At 37.8% G+C, this 22,761-nt stretch overlaps 1 protein-coding gene across 5 annotated transcripts in view; it reads right to left on the reverse strand.

Annotated features, from left to right (window-relative positions):
* Window positions 1–15,265, reverse strand: part of KCNT2 (potassium sodium-activated channel subfamily T member 2) — a 119,081-nt gene extending 103,816 nt beyond the window's left edge. For 4 of the 5 annotated variants that reach the window (XM_027658500.1, XM_027658499.1, XM_027658498.1 and 1 more), the window contains exon 1: window positions 15,119–15,264. In XM_027658500.1, coding sequence (XP_027514301.1) covers window positions 15,119–15,213 — 95 coding nt within the window. In that variant the 5' untranslated portion in view covers window positions 15,214–15,264. Of the gene's footprint in view, window positions 1–15,118 lie in introns of all 5 variants that reach the window. The other variant, XM_027658496.1, reaches the window with a different exon arrangement.
* Between the last annotated feature and the right edge of the window lie 7,496 nt (window positions 15,266–22,761).

The following is a 22,761-nucleotide window of genomic DNA, read 5'->3' on the forward strand; positions in this document are numbered from 1 at the left end:
CAAGGCAAAATTATTCTTTATTTGCCTTGAAACCAGACAAAAAGAGCACGATAATAACTAAAAGAAGTGAATAAATATTTTGCAAATTAGTTGCAACTGAAATCAAGTATAAATTCAGGTACTTCACATCTCTTTCTATGGTGTGAATATATTAATTGTTTAGGTAAAAATGTGCTCATCGACCCTTATTAATCAGACTCTGACTTCTGTACATCTGGTCACAGAGAAGGTAAAAAGACCCATATACATTCTCTCCATATGCAGATATGTATCCTGCTCCATTAAATGAGATTTTTGCAGTTTGTCTCACTACAGGCTAAGAATCCATCTTTATATCGTGTAAGGCAAGAGCAGATATAAGAACTTTAATTTGTGCTCACTTTTCAATCTTCATCTCTTTGTTAGAAGGAAATGAACCTATTTCAGTAACTTTCCAAGTTCAGGTTTCCTAATATTCTACTGCATTCACTCTGTTCTATGATTTTATTTTATACTGAAAATGGAGGGTATATATTTTTAAAAGGGAAAGAGAAAAGAAGTATAAACAGTTTCCAAGATTGTGTGATTTGGAAAACCAAAAGTTCCGAGGCCTTTAATCCTTTTTTCCCCCCCTTTCTAATAGCTCTAACTGCATGTATCCATCTTCTCCTCCTTGTACCTCTGTGACTGAACTGAAGGGTCTGAAATCTCATGGTTACAGTTGGAAGTTTGAGAAATTACCTAAAAGACAATTCAAAGCTTAGGACTTCTGGTTTACCACCTCCACTGGAAGAGCAGAAAGACTATGGTTATTCTGCTGCCTACATTTTAAATATGCCAACATCTAATGTACTCATCTAATGACAAGTAGTAAGAGAGAACATGGCCTTCTCTTGCATGTCTTTGAGATCCTCACTTAAATCTCTGCTGTAGCCTGGGCTTTTCGTATTTTCTGTGGTCACTTGCTTATTTCAGCACTCTACTTTTAAACTCTGAAATGTTACCACAAAAACTACAAACAGGTAAAAGTGATAAAATCATGCTTTCATACCTCAGAGTGTGCTGTGAAATATACATCATAATCATTAATGTGAATGAAACAGCCTCAGTTAAAATGATGGAGTGTAAAATGTCTCGTCTTCAAAATGGTCCAGATTCTTATCATCAGTAAAGCCACGGAATAATGACTGGCTTGGGGAAATTTGATGAGAAAGCTGTAGCCAATTCAGTCTAGACTCAGAGCTTAAATAAATTAGTCTACCTGGAGGTTTTGGGTTTGTTTTTCTCAGAATCTTTTTTTTTTTGTTCATTGTTTTCAACTCTGCACAGTTGAAAAGAAAATTAATATGGTTTATCGATAGAATAACTCTATTCCAGTTGACTGCATTGAACTATTTCTGCACTGGAAATGTAAAAGTATATCTCAAATATATTCAAATATACTGTTAAATAGCATTCCTACTCTATTTGTGGAGTCTATTTATGTCAGTATTTCAGCATTTATCCAGCAATCCAACTTATGCTACCATACAATGGGTGAGATGATCAAATACCAAAGGGATATTTTCTATACCACTCAGGCTTTTCTCTATTGTGCCTTTAAAAGTCACTAGACTTTCAATGAATTTACTGAATTAACTTTAAACACATATGACTACAATTATTTTTATTCTGAATATCAACTTGACATATGATTTTTTTTATGCTTATCTTTGTAACATCTTGTCAAATTCTCACTCAGACTTCAGAGTAAATTTTAGATCTTCTGTATATGACTAGAGAACGATGTAGTAATTTATGAGAACTTTCCTTGTAAGGTTAATGAGATCAAAACTTCCTCTTAGCCACCTACTCTAATGCTAGCTTATCTCTGATAAATTACATTTTGATATAAAGCTTTACACACAAAAAAAAAATGTTACAGGTCATTATTTGGCACTGTAAACTTCAGCCTGGGGCACTTTCCAAAATAAAATAAATGAAATTAAAAGAAATACTGGACATGCTTTGGTTCATAATTTAACTAAATTTCCCAGACTCCTGATACTCCATATTAGCCAGTTTACATTCTCTTAGAAAAGGGCAAGAGTACTTGAAATGGAACCTGGTGCTAAGATTTTCAAGAAAATCAAGTGCAATGATATGCAGTTATCATTTTTGCATCTGCTTTTTGTCTAGCAATGGACTTGTAGAGAAGCTGTATTTACAGAAACACCCGAAGCATCTCTGTCCTTAAAATAACAAATAACAAAAAATGAATATATTATTTTCAATATTTGGACTGATACTGTGAACTTCTCAATCTTCTAGAATATTTTCAGATTGTCAAACACTGGTCACTAAGATGTCACCTGAAATACTCTAACAGTGAACTAACAGTAGGCATTGGTAGTACTGCCATGTAAAATACATAGAATAACGGGTTTGCTGGCATAATGGTCCAGGAACCTCAATACAGAGTACCACAGAATGGGGAACAGTCATTATTAGTTGTACAATACATAAAGCCCAACTTTGTAGGGGATGAAAATGTAGACATACATGTTGTTTATCAAACTGAGACTTAAAATGGAATAGCTACTATTTCACATTTAATAATGAAAAAGTCAGCATATGAATTTACAGGAAATTTGTTTAGATTGTGCTTATATTTTACCTATTATGCCTACACTTATTACAGAGATAAAGGGAATTGAAGCTAGCTTTGAATTTTCCACGTATTTGAAAATCTCTGCAGTTATATCTGCTGCCTTAATAAGTTACATTGCAACAAGGTGCAATAAATTAAGTTACTCATAAGTCTTGACACTGTATTGCCTGCTGTGCTTTCTCTTCAAAGGAAAATAACCTCTTCTACTCGGTTTAAGACCCATAAACATTCCCATTGAAATAAAGAGGACCACTCTTTAGAAGAAGGTGATATTCAATGTGAAAAGATGAAAATCTCTCTGCAAGTTACTTAAAAAGAAGTTGTGGCTCATGTGCACGTGTGTCCCAATCCTCTAGAACTGTCAGAACACTTTTTGGCTGACTTTCTTCATGTAGGTTTAGTGGTTTTACAGTATTTTGATGACTGCTTAATGGCACACAGCAGATACAACCCAGGCCAAAACAATAATGTACAATACTGATGTAGTATTCTACAGTCTTGCTGCACAAATCAGAATTTGTACAAATCCACTTTAGGTGGTATGGCAATCTCAGGAAAAAACATTGGCTTGCACAATATAGTTTCAACTACAAATCGGTTGGAGGTGAAGGAGTAATTAGAAGAGACCAGCATGGCAAATAAGGACTAGAGCTGGTATTTGTTTTGGGTTTTTCTATTTGTGCTGATTTCTAAGGAACAATGCCTTTTACATGTTATAACTACATTAGGTTTTGCAGTAGGGGATTAATGCTGAAATTTCTTTCTTTCCTAAAATCAAAATTGATATAGAACTTCTTGGATTGTGAATCTTTACTTGATCAGAGAAGGAGAAAGGTACCTGAAAAAGTTTTTCAGCTTTGTAGAGATTAGAATTCCAATTAAAAGCAAGCTTTATGCTAATTCTTATCAAACCATTACTCGGTATAATAATTTAGCCTTTCTTCAGTTTCTTTTGAGGGAAGGATTAAAACAGCCTTGTCAGAGTTACTGAAAGTCATTATGGAATTTACTGATGAAATAGTGTAGCAAACGAGCATAGTGCTTTTTATCTACAATAAGTATCTCTCTAATTCTGGTTTTCCCTCACCTTCATATCATTCTATTTGTGAGGAAAAACACCCACAACAATATACAATGAAGTTTAGTTTTTATCACTCTTTTTTTATTCTAGTCATAGCCAGCAGTATTTCCAAAGGAGAAATATCACTAGTTAATAATAGCACACTTTAAGGTAATGATACTACATTTACTATTTTTAGAATTTTTAGTGACTAAAAATATTACGCCATTATCTTTTGGATTGTATTCCAAAAATACATACCGATCATTGTCACAAAACATGCTAAAGCATGGAGTGACATTACATCAGACAATTTAAAATAAATTTTTCTTGTTCATTTATTTCTTCTGCAAACTACATTCTTTTTTCTACTGACAGAAGTAATATTAAATTAGTTAGGAAGCAAGAATATGACATCCCAACCAATAAATTAAATTAGTTTAAAAGTCTAAGTTTTTGGTTTTTTCTTTTACTGCACTCTGCTCAATTCCCCACCTATCTACAGCTTTACTTAGATTAACAATATTTGTTTATTACAGGGCAAGAAATTATAGGAACCATGCCCAATCTTAAAGGAAAAAAGTAGTCAAAAGTCAAATTAAATTTGTCAGGAACTTCCCACAGATACCTTAACAGGCCTAGAAAGAACATATCTGAGATTACATATATAGCTGAAGTGTTAAAAAGTGAAAAAGAAAAGAAATGATACTGCATATGCTTTTTTCACATGCCCAGGATCAGGGTAACTTTATAAAAAGGAGTGTCTTTTTAAAGTTACTTGTTCAGACAGTCCACACTTGCAGTCTGGAAACACTTAGACAATACCCCAAAAGCTGCCATTAGAATGCCAACAACTCTGGGAAGTAACATAAAGCTGAATATCAGATTATAACAATTTCCCTGAAATTACAGGAGCTGTACACGCTTTCAGTCTCCCACAATCACGTGTTTAGCAGTTACACAAAAGGCGAGTATTTAACTGATAAATAGAAAGAGAAGCATTTAGGCCGAGACTCAGAAAAAGACATAAAACAAAAGCCCAGTACTTGAGAGTAGGTGTCTCGCCTGACGCTTCCCACAGAGGAAACGTTGGAGACTCCATTTACTCTACCAAATCGACAGAGGAGTGTTGACATTTCCTGCTGATGACTCCTTCCAAAAGAATTGCACCTTGATACATATCTGTCTTCATTCTCTAGTATTTAAAGCCGCTTTGGCTCCAGTGTTGACATCCAGATGGAGGATAAAATATGTAGGATTTCTGAGGTAATACTTACAGCTTAACATATGTATACAGTGCAATATATCTAAACGGTGCTGTGGAATTGATTTCTTCCTTTCAAACGCATCTTGATGCACAGCATCAACCACAGTATATGATTATTGTTTTACATGAAAAAGAATTACAAAATTTTAATACTAATTCTAAATGTCTCATTAAGGAGTGGCAATGATTCAAGAACTTTGAACACATAATTGAACAAGTGTTTTAAAAGTCATTATTATCTCTAAAATGTCACCTGTCTGATACTGTTCTCTCCACAGCTAACAGGGTACATATAATTACTGACTTCATATAAATCTCAGTCTCCTTACTCAGAGTGAGCTATTACACTTCCTGATTAATCATAAGGCATGATTTTAATTATCTGTTCATTAGAGTAAGAAAAATTTAAAATATCAAGTTTCACAATATTTTAAAAGTTTAATTCTATCATCTTTATTCATATTAAATAACACTTAGTACTCCCTGAAGTAAAATGCTGCTCATAGTCATATGGCTGGTAGAATAGTTTGCCCAGTATTTAATTTTCTGGAATCATAACTTCAAACTTTCAAAATGTGTCCTGTGTATATTTGGAAAATCAATTAACAGGTGCCTTCAGAAAACTGGCCTAGTCAATGTAAACACTACTTTTTCATCTTAAATAGGACTTCCCAGATGAGTGCAGAAATTTCAGGGTGTTCTGGCTTTTGTGAGAGTCAGGTTATTTAAGATCTCTTTATGTAACTGTACTGGCGAGGTGGGTTTAGCACCAGTATTGTTCTGCCATCCTGTTTTTAAGTCTTATATAGATCTTAATGCTGATCACATTTAGGTGGAATATATGGATACAACAAGGAGATATCTGTGTTTATGGACTGCACTGGCTGTATTGATGTCAGGTCTGATAAGCAATTGTCAGACATCTAGGGTGATAGAAATACTACTATGCCTTCTTCTAGCTCTTCCTTCTCTCCATATGGCCATTTCTATTACTGTAAAGTGGCTCTGCCACCTTAGAAAGGAAAAACAGTTCTAAATGCTCAGTTCACCTTAGCCTAAAGTTAAGTAGCAGCAGGTTGCTACAGTACTTGACATCCCCTTCATCTCTGCCTTGGAAGAAGACATTCACCTCATAATTTTGATAATGGTGATCTTCTAACAGCTCATTTTTATCTGAAATTAAGAGCAAAACTTGAGGTCTTGCACAATGGTCTCAGACTAGCTCAAGGTATATTCTTGAAGATGGCCTTTTAGAGGCTCCTGAAAGTTTCCTCTCTTACACCCTCAGAGATACTTCCTCTATACTCTGAAACATTTCGAGTAGCCAGGCTTGTTCTTCCTACCACACACACTGCTCTGCCAACACCACACTAGAATCCCAACATTCTGAATCACCAGCAAGTCACAAACAGTAACTGCCACAATTAATTGTATTAAATGGATTCATAATGTCAGTACAAATTTAACTTACTTTGTTGGGGTTTTTTGCTGGACTCAGACTGTGTTCACAGATGTGAACTGACAAAAAATAGGAAAAATGGGAAGCAAAAACTAATCAAGACTTTAAAATTAATTCAGTGCATTTGGAATGTTGTTTGTATCATTTTAGCTAAATTGTAATTTTCATGCAATCTGCGGTCGGTCTCAGTACAAAAATAAATGATCATGTGGGTCACTGAATACAGTTTGTAAATGAATTCCTCAGTGTCAATGAGATACATGGCATCTGGAATGACTCTTGTGAGATAAGCTTCATTTTTATGATACTCTTAGGTGGGTGAAAAATCTACTTAGATTTTGATAGTCTTGACTAATCAACATTTGCACATTACAGAATAGTTTGTTCCACTTTTTTGTTTGTATTTGAATTACTACTGAGAAAACAAAACAGTAGTTAAAAACTGGACAATATCTACAATAATGCCTTTCCAAAAGATATTTGTTTAACTGATTAAACCCCTCTGAACAATGAACAAATGCTAGATTGTTGTACACAGCGAAAATATAGCTTACTCACTTTTCCAAAGGGTACATTCAGCTAAATATAGAGCTTAGCCTTTAGTCCCTCTGTTATAGCTGTGTGTGCTCAATGGTGAGAACCACAAGGCCATAGTGATAAGTGACCAGTGCCCTTAGCTTCTTTTGAATTTGGTGTGAAGATGAGAAACTAAATCCCCTTCCAGGGTCAGGGAATGTTGTGTATTAGCAGGTGTTATTCATAAGGAACAAATATAACCTCAGGTTTCCATTTGCAGTGCAGCTTGTTGTTTTTTTTCTCATCTGTATTTAAGATTTGGTTTGGTAACACTGGTTTTGTCTGTGCTGCAGTTTTCTTGAGTCTCAAAAGGAAGAGAAAACAAAGTGAGAAAAACATAAAATCTCTAGAAGCTTTTGGTCATTTAGAACAATAGAAGAGTGAGGCTATTTCATAATGTTTACTTCTTATTGAATATCACTATGTTTAATCACTATACTGTGAAGGAACTCTGTAACTTTAGGCTACAAATACAGTAAATGCTTTTAACTTTAACATCATAAAAAACTAAAGGGCAAACTCTTTTCTGTGCCAAAAGCCAAAGGGGTTTGACTCAGAGTACAGAACCTAGGAGGCAGCGCTGGACTTTGCTGGCAGAGCTAATCCATAGTGAGGACTGTTGCTCAAATTGTGTCACTGCCCCTGCCAGGTGTATGATCCTTGTGCTCTCTGTTAGATATGCAGTTATTAATGGCTAAAGGTAGCAGGAGACTTGTAAGACCCAGGCAGAGGGATGGGCAAAGTTTTGTCCTTTTTGCTAGCTCAGTAGACAACTTCCACTGATTTTAACCTAATGCCTGCCTTCCACATCTTCCATAGCTTGGTACTTGGCAAGTCAGGCACAAAGATGTCAGACTTAGCAACCTGCTTTCCACCACAGAAGTACAGCACTTCCCAACAGATATCTCTGTAAGTGGAGGCAGGATTTGTCCCTCGAAATACTTCTCAGTAAATAATAATATCACTGTTTTTATCTGTGAGTATAAACACTGGGTTTTGTCTCCTAATGACTGTTTCTGTTTTATTGCTACTTCCCACCAGGAAGTTGACTGCTAACATAATTAGCAGATGATTGCATGGGGGAGGCTGAAATCTTTAACAGCTGTTTTAAGGCATTCTGTACCAAATCTGTGCTGCAGAACATTTACATCTTTTGAATGACGTTCTCTCCAATGGCAGATTATGGGACCATGGAGTGGAGGCCTCCAGGAAGCACTTAACTTGCTCATTTACTTGAAAAAAAAAATGAAGAATGCACTTTTAAAGAATTTTGTGGATTAGTATAAGCATTTGGCCATACTGTAAGCATCAGAATTCAGTACTAAAGATCACCTTTAATTGTGAAGTCTAGAAACTGAATGTATAGTGCTGGAATGGTTGGCAGATTTATTTTACAACTTTACTCTTTTTACAAAAGAAAGTACAGACATTTCTCATGCTCCAAGTGATCTATTTCCTTCTTACAGGATAAAAGGGAGACAATATGAATCAATGTTATCATTTGTTACAGAAGTGTCATTCTGAGAGTGACATATAGTGCAGCATAGAGTTTACTACTATAAAATAAATAGTCATAATCACTGACTATGATAGAATAATAATAAAAAAATTAAGAGAGAAACCATTTGGGAAAGAACTGCTTCAGTTTCCCATGGGGTATTATAGTGTCTGCCAGATGTACAGTAGTATGTGTCAAGTTGTAGATGGAAAAATAAGTGCTTTGGCAATAAATGTATAATTAAGTAATGATTGAAGTACCAAGCACGTTTACAAACTCTGCATCACTTTGTCCCAGAGGAGGAAGACTACTTGGTTTCTGGGAGTTTTTAAGATGAGGTTATTAAACTCTTTCTGCCATATAAAACTTTTGTTGGGGCATGCTACCACAGTCTTCCTTGGACAAATCCAGTTATACCAGCAGTGAAACATTACTCTTCTCTTTGCATGTCCTTCCCTAATTCCAGTGTGTGCTAGTTTAAGTGGAATATAGAAGCAACGCATTTTTGCCTCCATTTTTGCTGCAAGAATGATGGTAAAACAGAAATTTACATGAAGCTGATGGAACTGCCTTCTACAAAACATTGCTTCCTCTTCCTTCCACACAAGTGAGTTGATTCCCCCTTTTATCTATAATAGGGATCAAGCCTTAAGATAAATTTGGAAGGAAGGTGAGTATGGAGATATATTAACAGTTTACTTATGTGGGACGGTACCTAAACAAGAGTGTAAACTCAGGCCTCTTGGTTTGGAGATGCAACACTTTTACAAATGCCAATATTTTTCTTGAATCGTTTTTTTAAGGAGTGAGAAATGGCTTGGCCTGTACATGCAGCAATTCTCTTCAGGGTTTAGGGCAACTCAAACTTTTTAACTATTACTGTGCAGAGTCTCATTGCAGATACAAAAGCTCTTGTTCTCTTAGTGAAATAGACTTGTTAAGATGTTGAACAATTAAAAAAGAAAAAAAAACCAAGCTTTTACAATAGAATTTAGGCTTCTTGATCACTTTACGTATTTTGAAAATTTACTTACAAGGAGAAATCAAGATAAATTTGACCATATCTGCTCAAGCCCTTTTATTTCTGGCCTCTGTTAAATGAAAGAATTCATAAAAGTTAATGTTTTCTAAAATGAGAAAGCCAATTTGACTAAAGTATTTTTGAAGGAAAGAGGAGGATTATTTTGAAGAAACCATAATAGAATTTTCTTTTGAGGAAATTAGGATAGAATTTTTATACGAGTTGAATCTAGACTCAGTTATTTTAAATCACTTGAATGAGAAATGTGTGGGCTTTTTATCCCCTTTTAGTTCAACAGTCTCAGGTGATTTCCAAAAGGAAGGGCAAAGGGAGGGCTTTACTCACTAATTCACAGTGTGACAAATGACTGTTAAAGTGCCTTCTGAGATTTACAGTCAGGAATTGTTCCTTGAGAGTCACTAGTCAATATGACAGCCAGCAGTGTACAATTGTCCAAGTGATGTGTGGAGGTGTGCTATTATCTGAATCTCTTTCCTTTCCAGATAAGTGGTAATGTTCATTTATGCAGTAAGCACACCAGAATGGAAAGCTGATTTTAATTTAATCCTATAAGTACTCAGTGTAAGAACAGTTCTTGCACAAAGGTAAAATTTAGCTCTATAGTTTTATAATTAAAGTATATACTGTAGCAAAATGACTCAAATTTTCATCTCAATACAGGAGTAGGATTTGAAATGTATTTCCAGTTCCAGTTAATGTTCTTGTTACATATTTACAGAATAGAAAAAACATTACAGAATTGGCAAATGTAAATTTTTGTTCCATGACCAAAATTGTAAACATATCTTGCAACAGCATATAGAAAAGTTATGAAATCTGATGCTTTGAAGGTGGGGGTTGGACTACCCACAACTTATCTGCTTGTGTTGTTTCCTTGGACACCCAAGCTACCAAACCATTCCTAGGCACTGCACAGTTCAAGACATTTTTGGCTGCTGGCTCTGGCCAGAGCACGCAAAGAAAAATTTGAACAGTTCACTAGAATAAGCAGTCATGCTTCAGTGGTGGAAAACATTCCTGGCTTGCTAGAATTCACTAAAACAAATGCAATTTTTATGTCTTTAGAAGCTTCTAAAGAAAAGATTAAACGTCTGTACATAAATGATTTAATAAATGTGAGGTAAATTGCATTCTGCAAGATACTAAAGATCTTACTAAAAAAGGCAGTGATACGGACAGCATGTAAATACTTTTTTATTTTTAACTTACAATACTTTCTTTACACCTGTAATGTCCTGTGGTTTGGCTATTTTGACACACCTTAACTATATATGTATGTAAAAACTTCTTCATTGTATCTTTCCAAAACTTACATGGGCACCTAAGACAAACATCCTCTTTTCTCCCCTCCTCTGAAGCAAATTATTTACCAGCTTTGAACATGTCACAGCTTCACCAGGTAGGATATTTTCTAATTTTGTGTTGCTATTTAACACAGTTGGTAAGACTAAGGACTGGTGAACAGGTGTTTATGAAACATTTCATTACACAGTTTACTGTTACAATCACAAGTTAACAAAACCTGACTGAATTAACAGGTGAAAAACTTGTGTTAATCACTGAGTTCCCACTTTTTTTCCTACTCCCTTCCCCAGCAGCCAAATTGCAAGAAAAATTTCATTATGATGGTCACAAAACAACTCAGAATATACAGCAAATCTAAATGGTCTGTTTCATTTTCAGATACTTTCAATAATGAAAGAAAAATGTAAGATTCACAAAGGGACATTAGCGATATTTACAAAACTAGTGAAAAAGTTAATGACTCAATCTTCTTTTTACTCTCAGTCCAGTGACTGGGATAGTTATATAGCCAGAAGAAACCTGATACATTCCCCTACTTGCCTACAGAATTCACCCACTTGACACACACACATGCTCTAGCTGGGTTGATTTTTTACAAGCTGTCCTGTAGAAGTGTTTTCCATATAAAATGTATGTAGTGAAAGCATCATACATCATCTACACAGTTTTCAAAAGGAACTAGGTCTTTTGAAAAATCTAGCCTTTCAAAAGATCAAAACTGGTTTTAACATCCTTTTATTTTCAGGAAAAATCACTCAGCAAATTCAAGAATGCCAATAAATTATTCAAAGTAGCTTTCTTACTGAAGTAAATCATTTGCCAAAGATTCACCATGTTCTTCTGCACACAGCAACTTCTTTTATGAAAAATAATATACAATCCAATTTGGCGGTTTGTGGAATATGACAGCCCAGAACCCATCTGTTACTGAAGCCAACTGCAAGGCTGGTTATGAATCTAAGCTATGAAAGCAGAATTTATTTTTTTTTGGGGGGGGGGGGAAGAACAGACATGCAAAAGCAGTGAGATGGATGTTACTCTATTGGAGAAATATAGGTAAGAATTGGACCATGAGCTAGACACCAAAAAAAGTAAAGCCTTAGTGAGGCTCCTCTGTAGGAGAAGTCCTCAAGAAAATTATAATTAGAAATCTGTATCCAAACAGATACAGATCTAAGAACAGAATTCTTGAATGAGAGCCCTGTTACATTCAGCTGAGGATTTTAGCACGTATGCATTTTATAAATGAACAGGAACATTTGAAAAAAATAGCTAATTAAACTCTCATCCTAAAGAAACATGACCAACAGGGTTTCAAAACTGAACCATGATTATGTCAGAAATAGATCTTTCAGCATAAAGAGGAGAGGTCTTGTCAATCATATTTATTATTAAATACTATCATATGACATATAAGGTGAACTATGCTGTGATTTGGTGACACAGAATCCTGGGTGGTTTGTGGCATAATTCCATCTCCTCTCCACTTTGAAGAATCAACAAGCATGTGAAAACACAGAGGTGGACCATATGCCTCCCAGTCAGGATAAAGCAAGCATCTTTCCGGGAAGGGCAGAACGGAAGAAGAAAAGAGAGACTTCAAGGATGAACAGACTGGGAAGATCAAAAAGGGAATGGAACTACAACAGAAGACACAGAATTCAGCTGGTAACAGACCTGAAGTTCACAGACCACACAGATGGAAAACCCTTAATATAAATCAGACTGACAAAGTTGAGAGCAAGTGGAACTAAGAAGTTGCAGTGAAGTGGAAATAGGCAGAAAATAATAATAGGCTCAGCCAAGGGCCCATAGCTAAAACGAACTGTCTTGATCATTGGCCATTGTGCAGCCATACTATAACTACTTCAGCTGTATTTCAGTATTCAGACATTCCATTCATAGTTAATGACCATTCAGCTGAAGGGGTTACCTTTGGCAATATCTTGTATTCTGTTGTAATTAGTGTGTAATATAAATACGTGCTTCACCAAAACCAAACACGAACCAACTACATGAGTGCAAAGAAAAGACAATAAAGCAAAAAAATTAAGATATATTTTTGTACTACTAACCATTACAAACTAACAGGCAGCTGATCTCAGGTTCTCCATAAATCTGTAGTCTTTCTCATTTACTATTTCCTGAAAGTATGTCCAATATGCTAAATATTCAATTTGACAATATTTCCAAGCAGAATATGTATGCTTTTCCCATAATGGATAGTAGTAATATACCAGCAACATAGGAATTGATGAATATTTCAGTATTGCACGTAATATCCTCCAGTTCAGAAAAGTAAGAATCCAGACAGGGCCCTTTAGTAAGAGACAAAAAGAAGATAACACTCCAGATTTTTTTGAGAATGGACCTTGTTCAATTACTGGAAAGCTAGTATCAAGAAAGACTGCTATGGTACCTTGCAGAGCTAGGGGAGACAGTGCTGCTATCACAGCCTCTTGGAAAGCCCAGTCTTGCTTGTATTGTAGGGAGACCACTGCCTTCCTACCACAATGCAGCTGTGCCCAGCCTCAGCACAGGACAATGCATAAAAATCTAGAAAACCATTTACATTTTTGTATTTCAGATGTGCCAGAGACCTTTCTTGTAATGCTTGTTGGAATATTAATGAAGTACTTAAAAGTAATTATTAATTTTCCACTAGTCTTTTGTTGCACTTTTCAGATGGTAACCATGTTCTGTAACTGTTACGCTATAATTCTGGTATCAATATTTTTTAAGGATTGTTTATTTTCATTTTGTTAAGTGCACATAGACTTGAAATAGACATTTCTATAGCTAAATGGATGGAATGGGTTGTGCAGTTGCTCCTACACAATTTCCTGTTTGAGACCAGACCATGCTTCTTCCATAGAAGGTAACTTTATAAAGTTCAAGTCAAACAACTGGTATCAGAGAAGTGCTTGACAGGAAAAAGTGTTTAGACCAGAGTGGTCCCAAAAGGTATACCAAGAATATTTTTTAATTTTAGCCATCAAAACTCAAAGTTGTAAAATAAGAAAGGTGGTGGGTTTTTTTCCTATTCCAGTAGAAAATAAAATGCAGGTATAAGATGCTAAGATCTACATTTTCTAAACTCTCACAGAATACTATGATCAGAAGTAATGAATATAGAATATATGCATAGTTTAATTTTTTTAACAGTAATACCTGCTTTGATAAACATGCTCCTTAACTGTCCGTTATGTAGTTATAATGCTGTCATTTCCAACCAACAGCATTCAGTTTTTGTGACTATATTAAGATGTCATTCACCATTTCATAACTGTCTGAATAAACATCATTTGTTTAATTGCTTCAATGCATAGAATATTTGTGTCACAGATCCAGTAATTAGTTATATATCTGCATGATCTTGCAATTATCAATCAATAAGAATCCATCTTTCTTTAGGGAAGTAGGTAAAATCTAAACGATGTAGACCAGCATTAAAATCAAAGTTTCTCACTGCCACATTAAAGACATATTCTGACAATGTAAATATACTGAATTAAAATCGATCCAATATGTTGTCACATTTTGCTCCTCTGTCATTTGACCACAAAAAATTGTCACTACAAAGTGGGTATGACACAAAATTTGTCAAGTGTAACGGTCTATTGACACAAGAGGTTGTATGGTCAGAGTGGCACGATGCTGTTGGTGTTCACGAACGCTGTTCATTTAGCATTTTGAAATTCGACACACGTTCCTGGTTTGCTTGTTTGTTTTAATATAAGGAGTTATTTTATTTTTAAAGACACTATTTCATGTGAGACAAACAAATACCTTTTTAGATGCTGACAGTCCTTGAAATAATTCATAAAGAAATAAAATAATGGTAGTTACATCCAAGCCCGGGATCCCAGCATGAAAAGAAACTGCATGTAAAGAAGCCTAGATATTGGACAGTAAAAACATCTAGTGACACCTGCAATTAGCCTTTCGGCAAACGGGAAGAGCATGTTTTGTTTGGGACTTTCCCTCAGTGAACGTTACCATACGGATATAGGACCGTACCTGTCCTTCTCCTCCTCCTCCCGTACCGTAGGGCAGGGAAAGGTTCTGCCCTTGCTCAGCGGCGGGGGTGCCCCGGAGGGTGCGGGATGCCCCGCGCCCTGCTCAGCGGCGCCGGCCCGACTCGCCTCCCGGCTGCAGGCGGGGCGCGGCTCCGCAGTCCCTCGGCGGCCCCCGCACCCCTTTCCCAGGAAAGTTTCCCAGCGGGGCTGCGCTCCCGCGCCCTCCCGGAGCGCTGCCCGGCAGCCGCGGACCCCGCGCTCACCTGTCGTCGCTCTGCCAGCCCTGGTCGCCCAGCAGCAAGTCCCGAAAGCGGTACCGCGGGGGCAGCGGGGGCACCTCGCTGTCCAGGTCCACCATCCTGCCCGGGAAGGGAGGGACGGAGGCAGGACCCCCGGCGGCCGGAGGAGCGGCGGGCACCCGCCCAGGTGGGTGCGGGCAGAGCCCGGCGCGGCGGGAGCGGCGCGGGGCGGGCGGTCCCCGCGGCGAGCGCGCACAAAGGCGGCGGGAGGGCTGTCCCCGCTGTCCCCGGCGGCTCGGGGGGAGCCTCACGGCCCCCGGGAGCGAAGTCCCGCCCCGGGGGAACGCGGGCGGTGGCCTCGGCGGCGGCGCGACCGCCCACCCACCCACCCACCCAGCCAGCCAGGCAGGCAGGCAGCGAGCGCGCCGCCGCGGCGACAACAAAGGGCTGTGCCACCGCCAGGCACACGGGACCGTGCCGAGCGGCACTTGGCTGGGAAAGCCGCCTCGCCCCCCGAGCTGCCTCCTTTTCTATCACCTGGGGTTTCCTCGGAGGCACTTTTTTGTAGGCTCTGAAATTGGAAAAAATGGGGGGTTTACCTTGGGTAGCCTTAGGTGGCCTGTGCACAGCCCCCCATGTTCCTGCTGGTGGCTCATCTGAGCACAGCCGGGTCTGTCTCTTGCTCACCTTTAGTCGGGCACACCTGATTAGTGCCAACTCTTCTGGAATCCCGGTGCAGTGTAGGAAGCGTTCGGTCAATTTCTGCATTCAGTCAGTTGGGGGTTGTTGTACAGAACAGGTGGCGCAGGCCCTGTATGAAAACACAGGGAAGTTGAATGATTCCCATGATTGAGATTTGTGGGCAATACCTAAAAGTGGGAGATGCTCTAGAAAGTATTGTAATTCCATACATGACTGATGAAGCACATAATGCCAATAGGATTTGACTGATAGTGAATTATCACAGACAGTGAATAATGCTCTTAGATCTGGCCTTAAAGATCCACTTTTATCTAGACTAACTGTCACACTAATCACCTAATGCCCTAATTGTAGTAAACATAAACATTACTACATTTTTTGCAGCCTATTTTGATTTGCTTTCCCAGATTAGGTCTTCACCTAAACTCTTCCGTTGTAGCATTCCTTTCCTAGAATGAAGTCATGCAGACACTTAACATCATGTAGTTTTTTAGATTCAGATTTTGCTGCATCAGGGGCTAAGTGATAAACAAGAATTTATTTCCTAAATGTGGTTTAAATACCACATATTAAATAAGGGGCATGCATGGATTGAAGAGTAAACCTTCTATTTTCCATTCAGTTGGATTTCTGTGTAGAAGGTAAAGCTAGTTAAAAGCTGATGTGGCACATACAGTATCAGCTTAAGTATGCCAGCTGGAGTATATCACATTGTTATGTGCCCTGCTGAGAATCCAGCTCTGAGTTTCCTGCTGTGAAGCAAAGATTTCTGTAGGTCACCAACAGGTAGTCCAGTTCAGGACTCGGGTTATGACTGCTGTTGTTACAGTCAATGCATCTTCCCTTGCTTCTTTAGCACAGAGCTCTTACGCATAACTTCTGTGATTGCTGTTTCTTTACAGAGCTGCAATGTAGTGTCCCAGGTCCTGTAAAACACTGGGATCAGTGGAGTATGATGCTTACCCTTTTTCACAGCTTGCTGCATTCTGCCTTTACAATGTGCTTCTCAGAAAGGCTTGTTAGATGAAGCAAAACAGATGCACATGTGTGGCAAGAGTTCAAAGGTAACTTGCTCTTTGCTTTGGCTGATATGGGAAATAAATAAAATTGTGAATTATCTTGCCAGTTTTACCATGCTGTGTTCTGGGGTCAGAGCTCTATAAAAGTCTAATTAAAATTAAAAAATCCCATGTTTCTTCTTTAGAATATTTGTTATGTGCTGCCCATTTTTTTCTTTTGTTCTCAGCTGCTTCTCCACTTGAATAGGCTATCTCTTGTAAGAAAGCATTGTATCCTCTCTCTGCCTGGGTGTTTTTTAACCTTGCCAAAATTCAAGGTGGGGTGAAGCCTGTATATTATAACGCTTTGCTATAAAAGCAAAGTAGTTAGGCTACTGTAGTCCTTTTCTGAAGTCTACAAATCACAGATCATTTGGGAAATTAATGGTGTTTCTACTGTATCTTCTAGGAGCCTCATTAAATTTTCCACCTGAATTGATTAATTTAACATGTGTTTTCAGACTTGAGGAGCTAAGTAGCAGTAGAAGCTCTTGCACTTTTTCTCCAACCAAAATGCACTTTAGACTGGTAATAGCTGACTGGTAAATGGGCAAACTGGTGAACAGTTGAGCTAAAAGATTAAAACAAACTCATCACTGAGACTATAGTCATGCAGTTTATATAGAGGCTTAATTTTGTGCTCCTGAGTAATATAAACTCTTTGCAATATAAAATGTGTTTTTACATGTCTGCAAGTACGATGCCTGGTTACTCTGAAAAACTCCAAGTGTATAAAGTTGGACAGAAATGAGATTTTAGTTAGCTAAATCTAATATTTTGATTAGTAACTCAAAGCACTTGGGAAATTTACGTCTTCAAGCTGAGGAGACACTGAGTCATCTGCTTGGAGACAGGTGCTGTTTATGAACTATTATACTGGGTCACCGCACTCAAACCAGGTGTTCCTGCTAACGTGTTTGTGTTAAAGAAAAGCTGTGAGCCACAGCTCAGTTCTTTCAAGGAAAAAATGTAGGTTTGTACTTTTGGGTTGATTCTGGCTCTAAGAAGTGTCAAAAGCATCTGTGACCCTGACTTGGAGACTGAAAATAGACTTTAATGAATCTCTTTTTTCCATTTGTTTGTGTATTTGTTTTTTAACTGGCTAGGTACAGGTGGGTAACTCCAGGTACTTGACTTTCAAGTCTGGGAGAGAGAGGGGTAACTGAGTTTATTGCTAGTGATTGGATATAAATCTTAATCATACTGAGGTATGGAAAGAACCAAAAAAAGTATTTAGTTTTCCTGTAAGGTTACCCCTCTATCTAAATCTGAATTATGCAGTCTACTGTAATAAAGTATATCAGATTATCAGGTTAGTCTTTAACATTTTCCTCAAAAAGTTTATAAGGTTTTCTTTATTGTTAATCAGTTTAATTATTGACATTCACTGGGACATTCTTCACTGATGGTATTGATATCTAAATTTATTCAGGTAAAACAAAACCAAACCTGATTGCAAGGAGTTAGAGAAGAATCTTGTCCATGATAAACTGGTGCATTTGACCCTCTGAAAGTGTTGATGGTCCACAGCATTGCGATGCTGAAATAGTCCTACCAGACACAGTTCTTATTCCAGTTCCCTCCATTGCTTTTCAATTGTATACCATGACTCAGAGAGTTGTCATCCCTGGCTGATAAGGTTATCATCCTGACCATGGTTTTTATTGTCCTAAATATTATGAGGTTATGGTTGGGGTAACAAAGAACACTGGTAAATATAAATTTTTAAACAAAAGGTGGAGAAGGATGAAGCATTTATGAAGCAAATGCACACTAAATCCTTTTAAACAGTTCTGTAATCTGAGTAACTTGAACTTATTGTCCTTTCAGGGAAGATAGTGTGATATTGGCTGGATGGCATTCAGTTAACCCACTCAGCAAACATACACACGACACTGGAAGGAATAGTCTGCAGTCAAAAATGGTAAGTGGAAATGCCTTCTTTCGAGAGTTTTCATGTGTATTTTTTATTTGTCTGTTAGACAGGCTGAAAAACTATTTGACTAAAAAGTAAATAAGTCATTTTTAGGCTTTTCCCCAGGTGCTCTTTTTTTTTTATTCCCCCCTCCCCCCATAATTAAGAAGTATATGATGTTTATGTTGCTGTTGGGAACTTTTGGAACTTCTGCAAGTTGGTCAATTCTCACTTGAGTGTGTCTGTGTGGCTTTAGGTTTATGACTAGAACTGGGGACTAGAGTACTGCCAGCATTGGAAGTGTGGGAGACAGTTCTGCAGCTTTGACAGCTGAATAGAGTATTTAGGGACTCAGCAGTCACAGTTCAGAAATGGTTTGGGGGTTAAACTAGTAAAGCTAAGTAAAGTTTAAACTAGTACGTAAACAATATTGGATTCATGTTAGCTGCACTTTCACTTCCAAAATAGTCTGCAAAGTGGAGTCTTCTGCAGAAAAAAAGTGTAATGGCTATAACTATTAAAATGTACCTAGATGAAATTCTGAAGAGTCCTGGCTGATAAATATTCCTTATGTCAGAAAACAGTTCCAGCATTAAGAAGGTATACTCCCTCAGTTAGAAAACAACATTTTAAATTTTTTTAAGAAATTTATTAGTATCTTTTTTTCCTCTGGCTTTCAGACTACCAACTGCAAAAGCAATCTCAAATCTGAAGTACAGGACATAGATGCCTTACCAGACCAAAATTAGGTGTGTTAGACTGAAAGTCACAGCATTCTGCAATCTGAATGGATCTGAGAGGCTAAACCAAATCGAAAGCAAAAACTGGTGAAAGGTGGATTTTGAGGGATCCCTGTCTTTACCTACTGTGATTGTTATTAAGTGATGTGAAGTACAGGACTAAAGACTACATCAGTGGATGTCTTAATGGATGTAAGATCATTGACTACAATTTTGACTTCTCAAAATATATGTCTACAAAGCATATGTATCACCGCTGTGCACTGACAGTACTTAGTAATGGACCTAGGCCAGGATGCCTAAGTGGGTATTGAGTTGGAAGAAAGCAAAAGGACTTTTAAGTCATATAGCCTTCTGTTTTACCTTTACCCAGTACTTGTGCTTCTTGAGGTTGATGGAAAGCAAAGGGATGTTGCTGAACAGTGCAACATTTATAGAGCCCACAGAGACTGTACTTTCAGACCCTTACATCCACAATATCTAGTTCTTGTGCATTTACTTCGTGTAATCTAACACACAGTTTCTTAGGCCCATCATTTTACAATGGGGTAAGGGCAGCCTCTTTTTTACCTTCTCTGTGTTTGTAACCATAACACCAAATCTGTTAGATCAAAGATGAACTATTTATTTCCATTTCAATTCCAATGGCTGCCTGGACTTTGCCTTATTCTTTTGTGTCATTTCCTATCCAGATGATTACTCTTCTTGCATCTTTCCCTAATATCGTCTGTTCTCACACCTAAAGATTTGAAAGCATCATCATTTTCTTACTTCTCTCTTGCTGCAAGGGAATTGTCACTGCAATACCACTCTCTTCTTTCACATCCTTTTCTCAGGAAGAACTTGCTAGAGAGTTAAGTCAACATGAACTTATTGGTTTTTTCAGGTTTTTAGTTTGTTAGTTGAAATGTACCTTTGTTACTTACTGGATTCTTGGCTGTTAGGGATAAGGCCCATTTTCAGTTCATTCTGAATTTTACGGTGCAGTCTGGGGGTGGGGTCTGAGTGCTACCACAGCATAAATGATAACTATGTTATCCACAAAGTTTGAGCAGTGTTTCCACAGAAAGAAATACTTATGTCACCTATTTGTTACATAGCTGGGTTGTATGCTGGATGAGTAACAGGAAGAGTCAGTCATAACTTTAACTGTCCTTTAAGAAAGCAGAGCCCTTGGGGGAATACTACCAATACATAATGCAACTTTAAAAAAATTGGTAGTCATAATTTTCTACAACTGTCTCTCAAGCTCCAGACTGCTCCATGTTGTTTGGTTTTTTTTCTAAGAGAACTATTTATTTCTAAGCAAATCTTGCCATTTTTACATACCTTTAAATCTTTATTGATCCTGTTTACTTTTTATTGTGTACTTTGCATATCTCTATAATTTACTGTTTGATATACCTTCCAGACTATAATGCTGCAATGTTTGAAATTATTTAAACTTCAGAGGAAAAAATGTTCTTGAAGTCCTCCTATCTTTCCACTTGATGCCTGCTTTTTTAAATGGCTATGCAGTAGCAGACTGTTCTGCTGGCATGAAAGGTTTGATAGTGATTCAGAAACAGTAACAGACTGAAATAGCCCAAAGTGAGAACAGGGTTTTAAGGTCACTGTAAAGCTGCAAAGGTAGGGCAGAAGGAGAAATGGGAGGGATTTCAAATTTGATAATTCTTCTGAAAGCATTAAATAAAATAAAAAAAGGGATGTGGGGTTTTTTGCCATATATCTAATTAAAGTGAAATCTTGGTAGGTAGACGGCATGTTTTCCATTGCCCAGTGAGCATGACTCTGTACTGCAAACACAATCTTCATAAGGCTGTTTCAGACACAGGGCACACAACGTGACCTGATCCTTTTATTCTTATGTGCTAAGCCATCACAGCACAGATCCAAAAAGGAACAGCATACCCTTCAAGGCCACTCATATTCCTGGTGCAGCACAGTCCTCTGACATCTGTGATGACCTACAGAAAAGGAACTGTGGGAACAAGACGAATAGCAGCACTGCATCAGGGGAGAGTGAGCTGGTGGAAAATGGTGATAACCTCTGGATTGCCTTCCAGTAAGTCTCCACTTGGCTGTGAGTAGGAGGACTTCATTTAAAATTAGAGATACTGACAGCTGCTTTTATATAGGAGAACATCTTTTTTTGCAAAGAACACCTTTTCAAGTAATTTTCACTTCACTTTAGAGTACAGAGAACCAAGGCAGGAGAATGAGATGGTACTAAAATACAAGTAGTCAGAAGTGGGTTTAGAAATACTTTTAGAATTGGACATGATATGGCTCCTGTCACTGCTGCAAAAGCCTGCCTGAATGCATGCTGTTATCTAATTTACTTTAGAAGAAACTGAAGGAATATTCTGATTCCTAATATTGCTTTTCTGTTTGCAAGGGTGCTCACATTGCCCATCCTTTGTAAAATGGCTTGAACAGTAACAGCTGTTAAGATAAGAATGTGAGTTCAAGCCTCCCAAACTAAGTGCATGTGCCACAGCTGATCCTAATCAAGGGATGACAACCGTCAGCTGGATTAAACAGTAACCAGAAAGTTACATAGTGAGTTCTGAAAGAAGGGAAGGACCAATTTGGAAGGAACTGTGTGCGACAAATGAAACTTTGGAACAAGAGGGAGAAGAGTGGTGACAGATAGATCCAACAGTCAAAACCAGAGGAGGTGGGTTTGACACCGTTTGTTGTATGTTCATCTGCTGCCATCAAAAACTCTGTGCCAGGCAGACTCATCCTCCCTGCCTGATCCTGCCAGTGCCTTCATCCAGCTCGGGCAGTGACCGTGCAGGTGTGACAGGCAGGGACTCACACCTGGGTGTGAATGTAGTACCTTGGGTGGTGCTTCTTCCCTGGTGTGTGCATTAGCAGGTTGTAAGGTGCAGCACGGGTACACATTAAGAAACCACATCTCCCACAGGAGGTATGTGTGAGAGGTAGACTGTGTGTATAACCACAGGTGGGTGGTGCACAGCTTTGTGTGGGGATTAGTGAAGAAAGGTTCTTTAGAAATTTGTTCGGTGCTTATGAGCATTTTGTCTATTAACAGTGTCTTGTCTGTTGTATTGCTGATATGGAACCTGATTGCCAGTTAATTATGTTCTATTAATAAATCAATAAACTATTTTTATTTTGATTTAGTTTAAACTAAGTAAACTGTGCAGTTTTCCCCTCTCACACCTTTATGTTGTGATTGTAGATATTACATGATGTGAAATGCCATTATGAGTTATAGAAGTT

Source organism: Corapipo altera, unplaced genomic scaffold (genome assembly GCF_003945725.1).
Source record: "Corapipo altera isolate COAL_440 unplaced genomic scaffold, ASM394572v1 79, whole genome shotgun sequence".
In the NCBI taxonomy this organism is placed as follows: Eukaryota; Metazoa; Chordata; class Aves; order Passeriformes; family Pipridae; genus Corapipo; species Corapipo altera.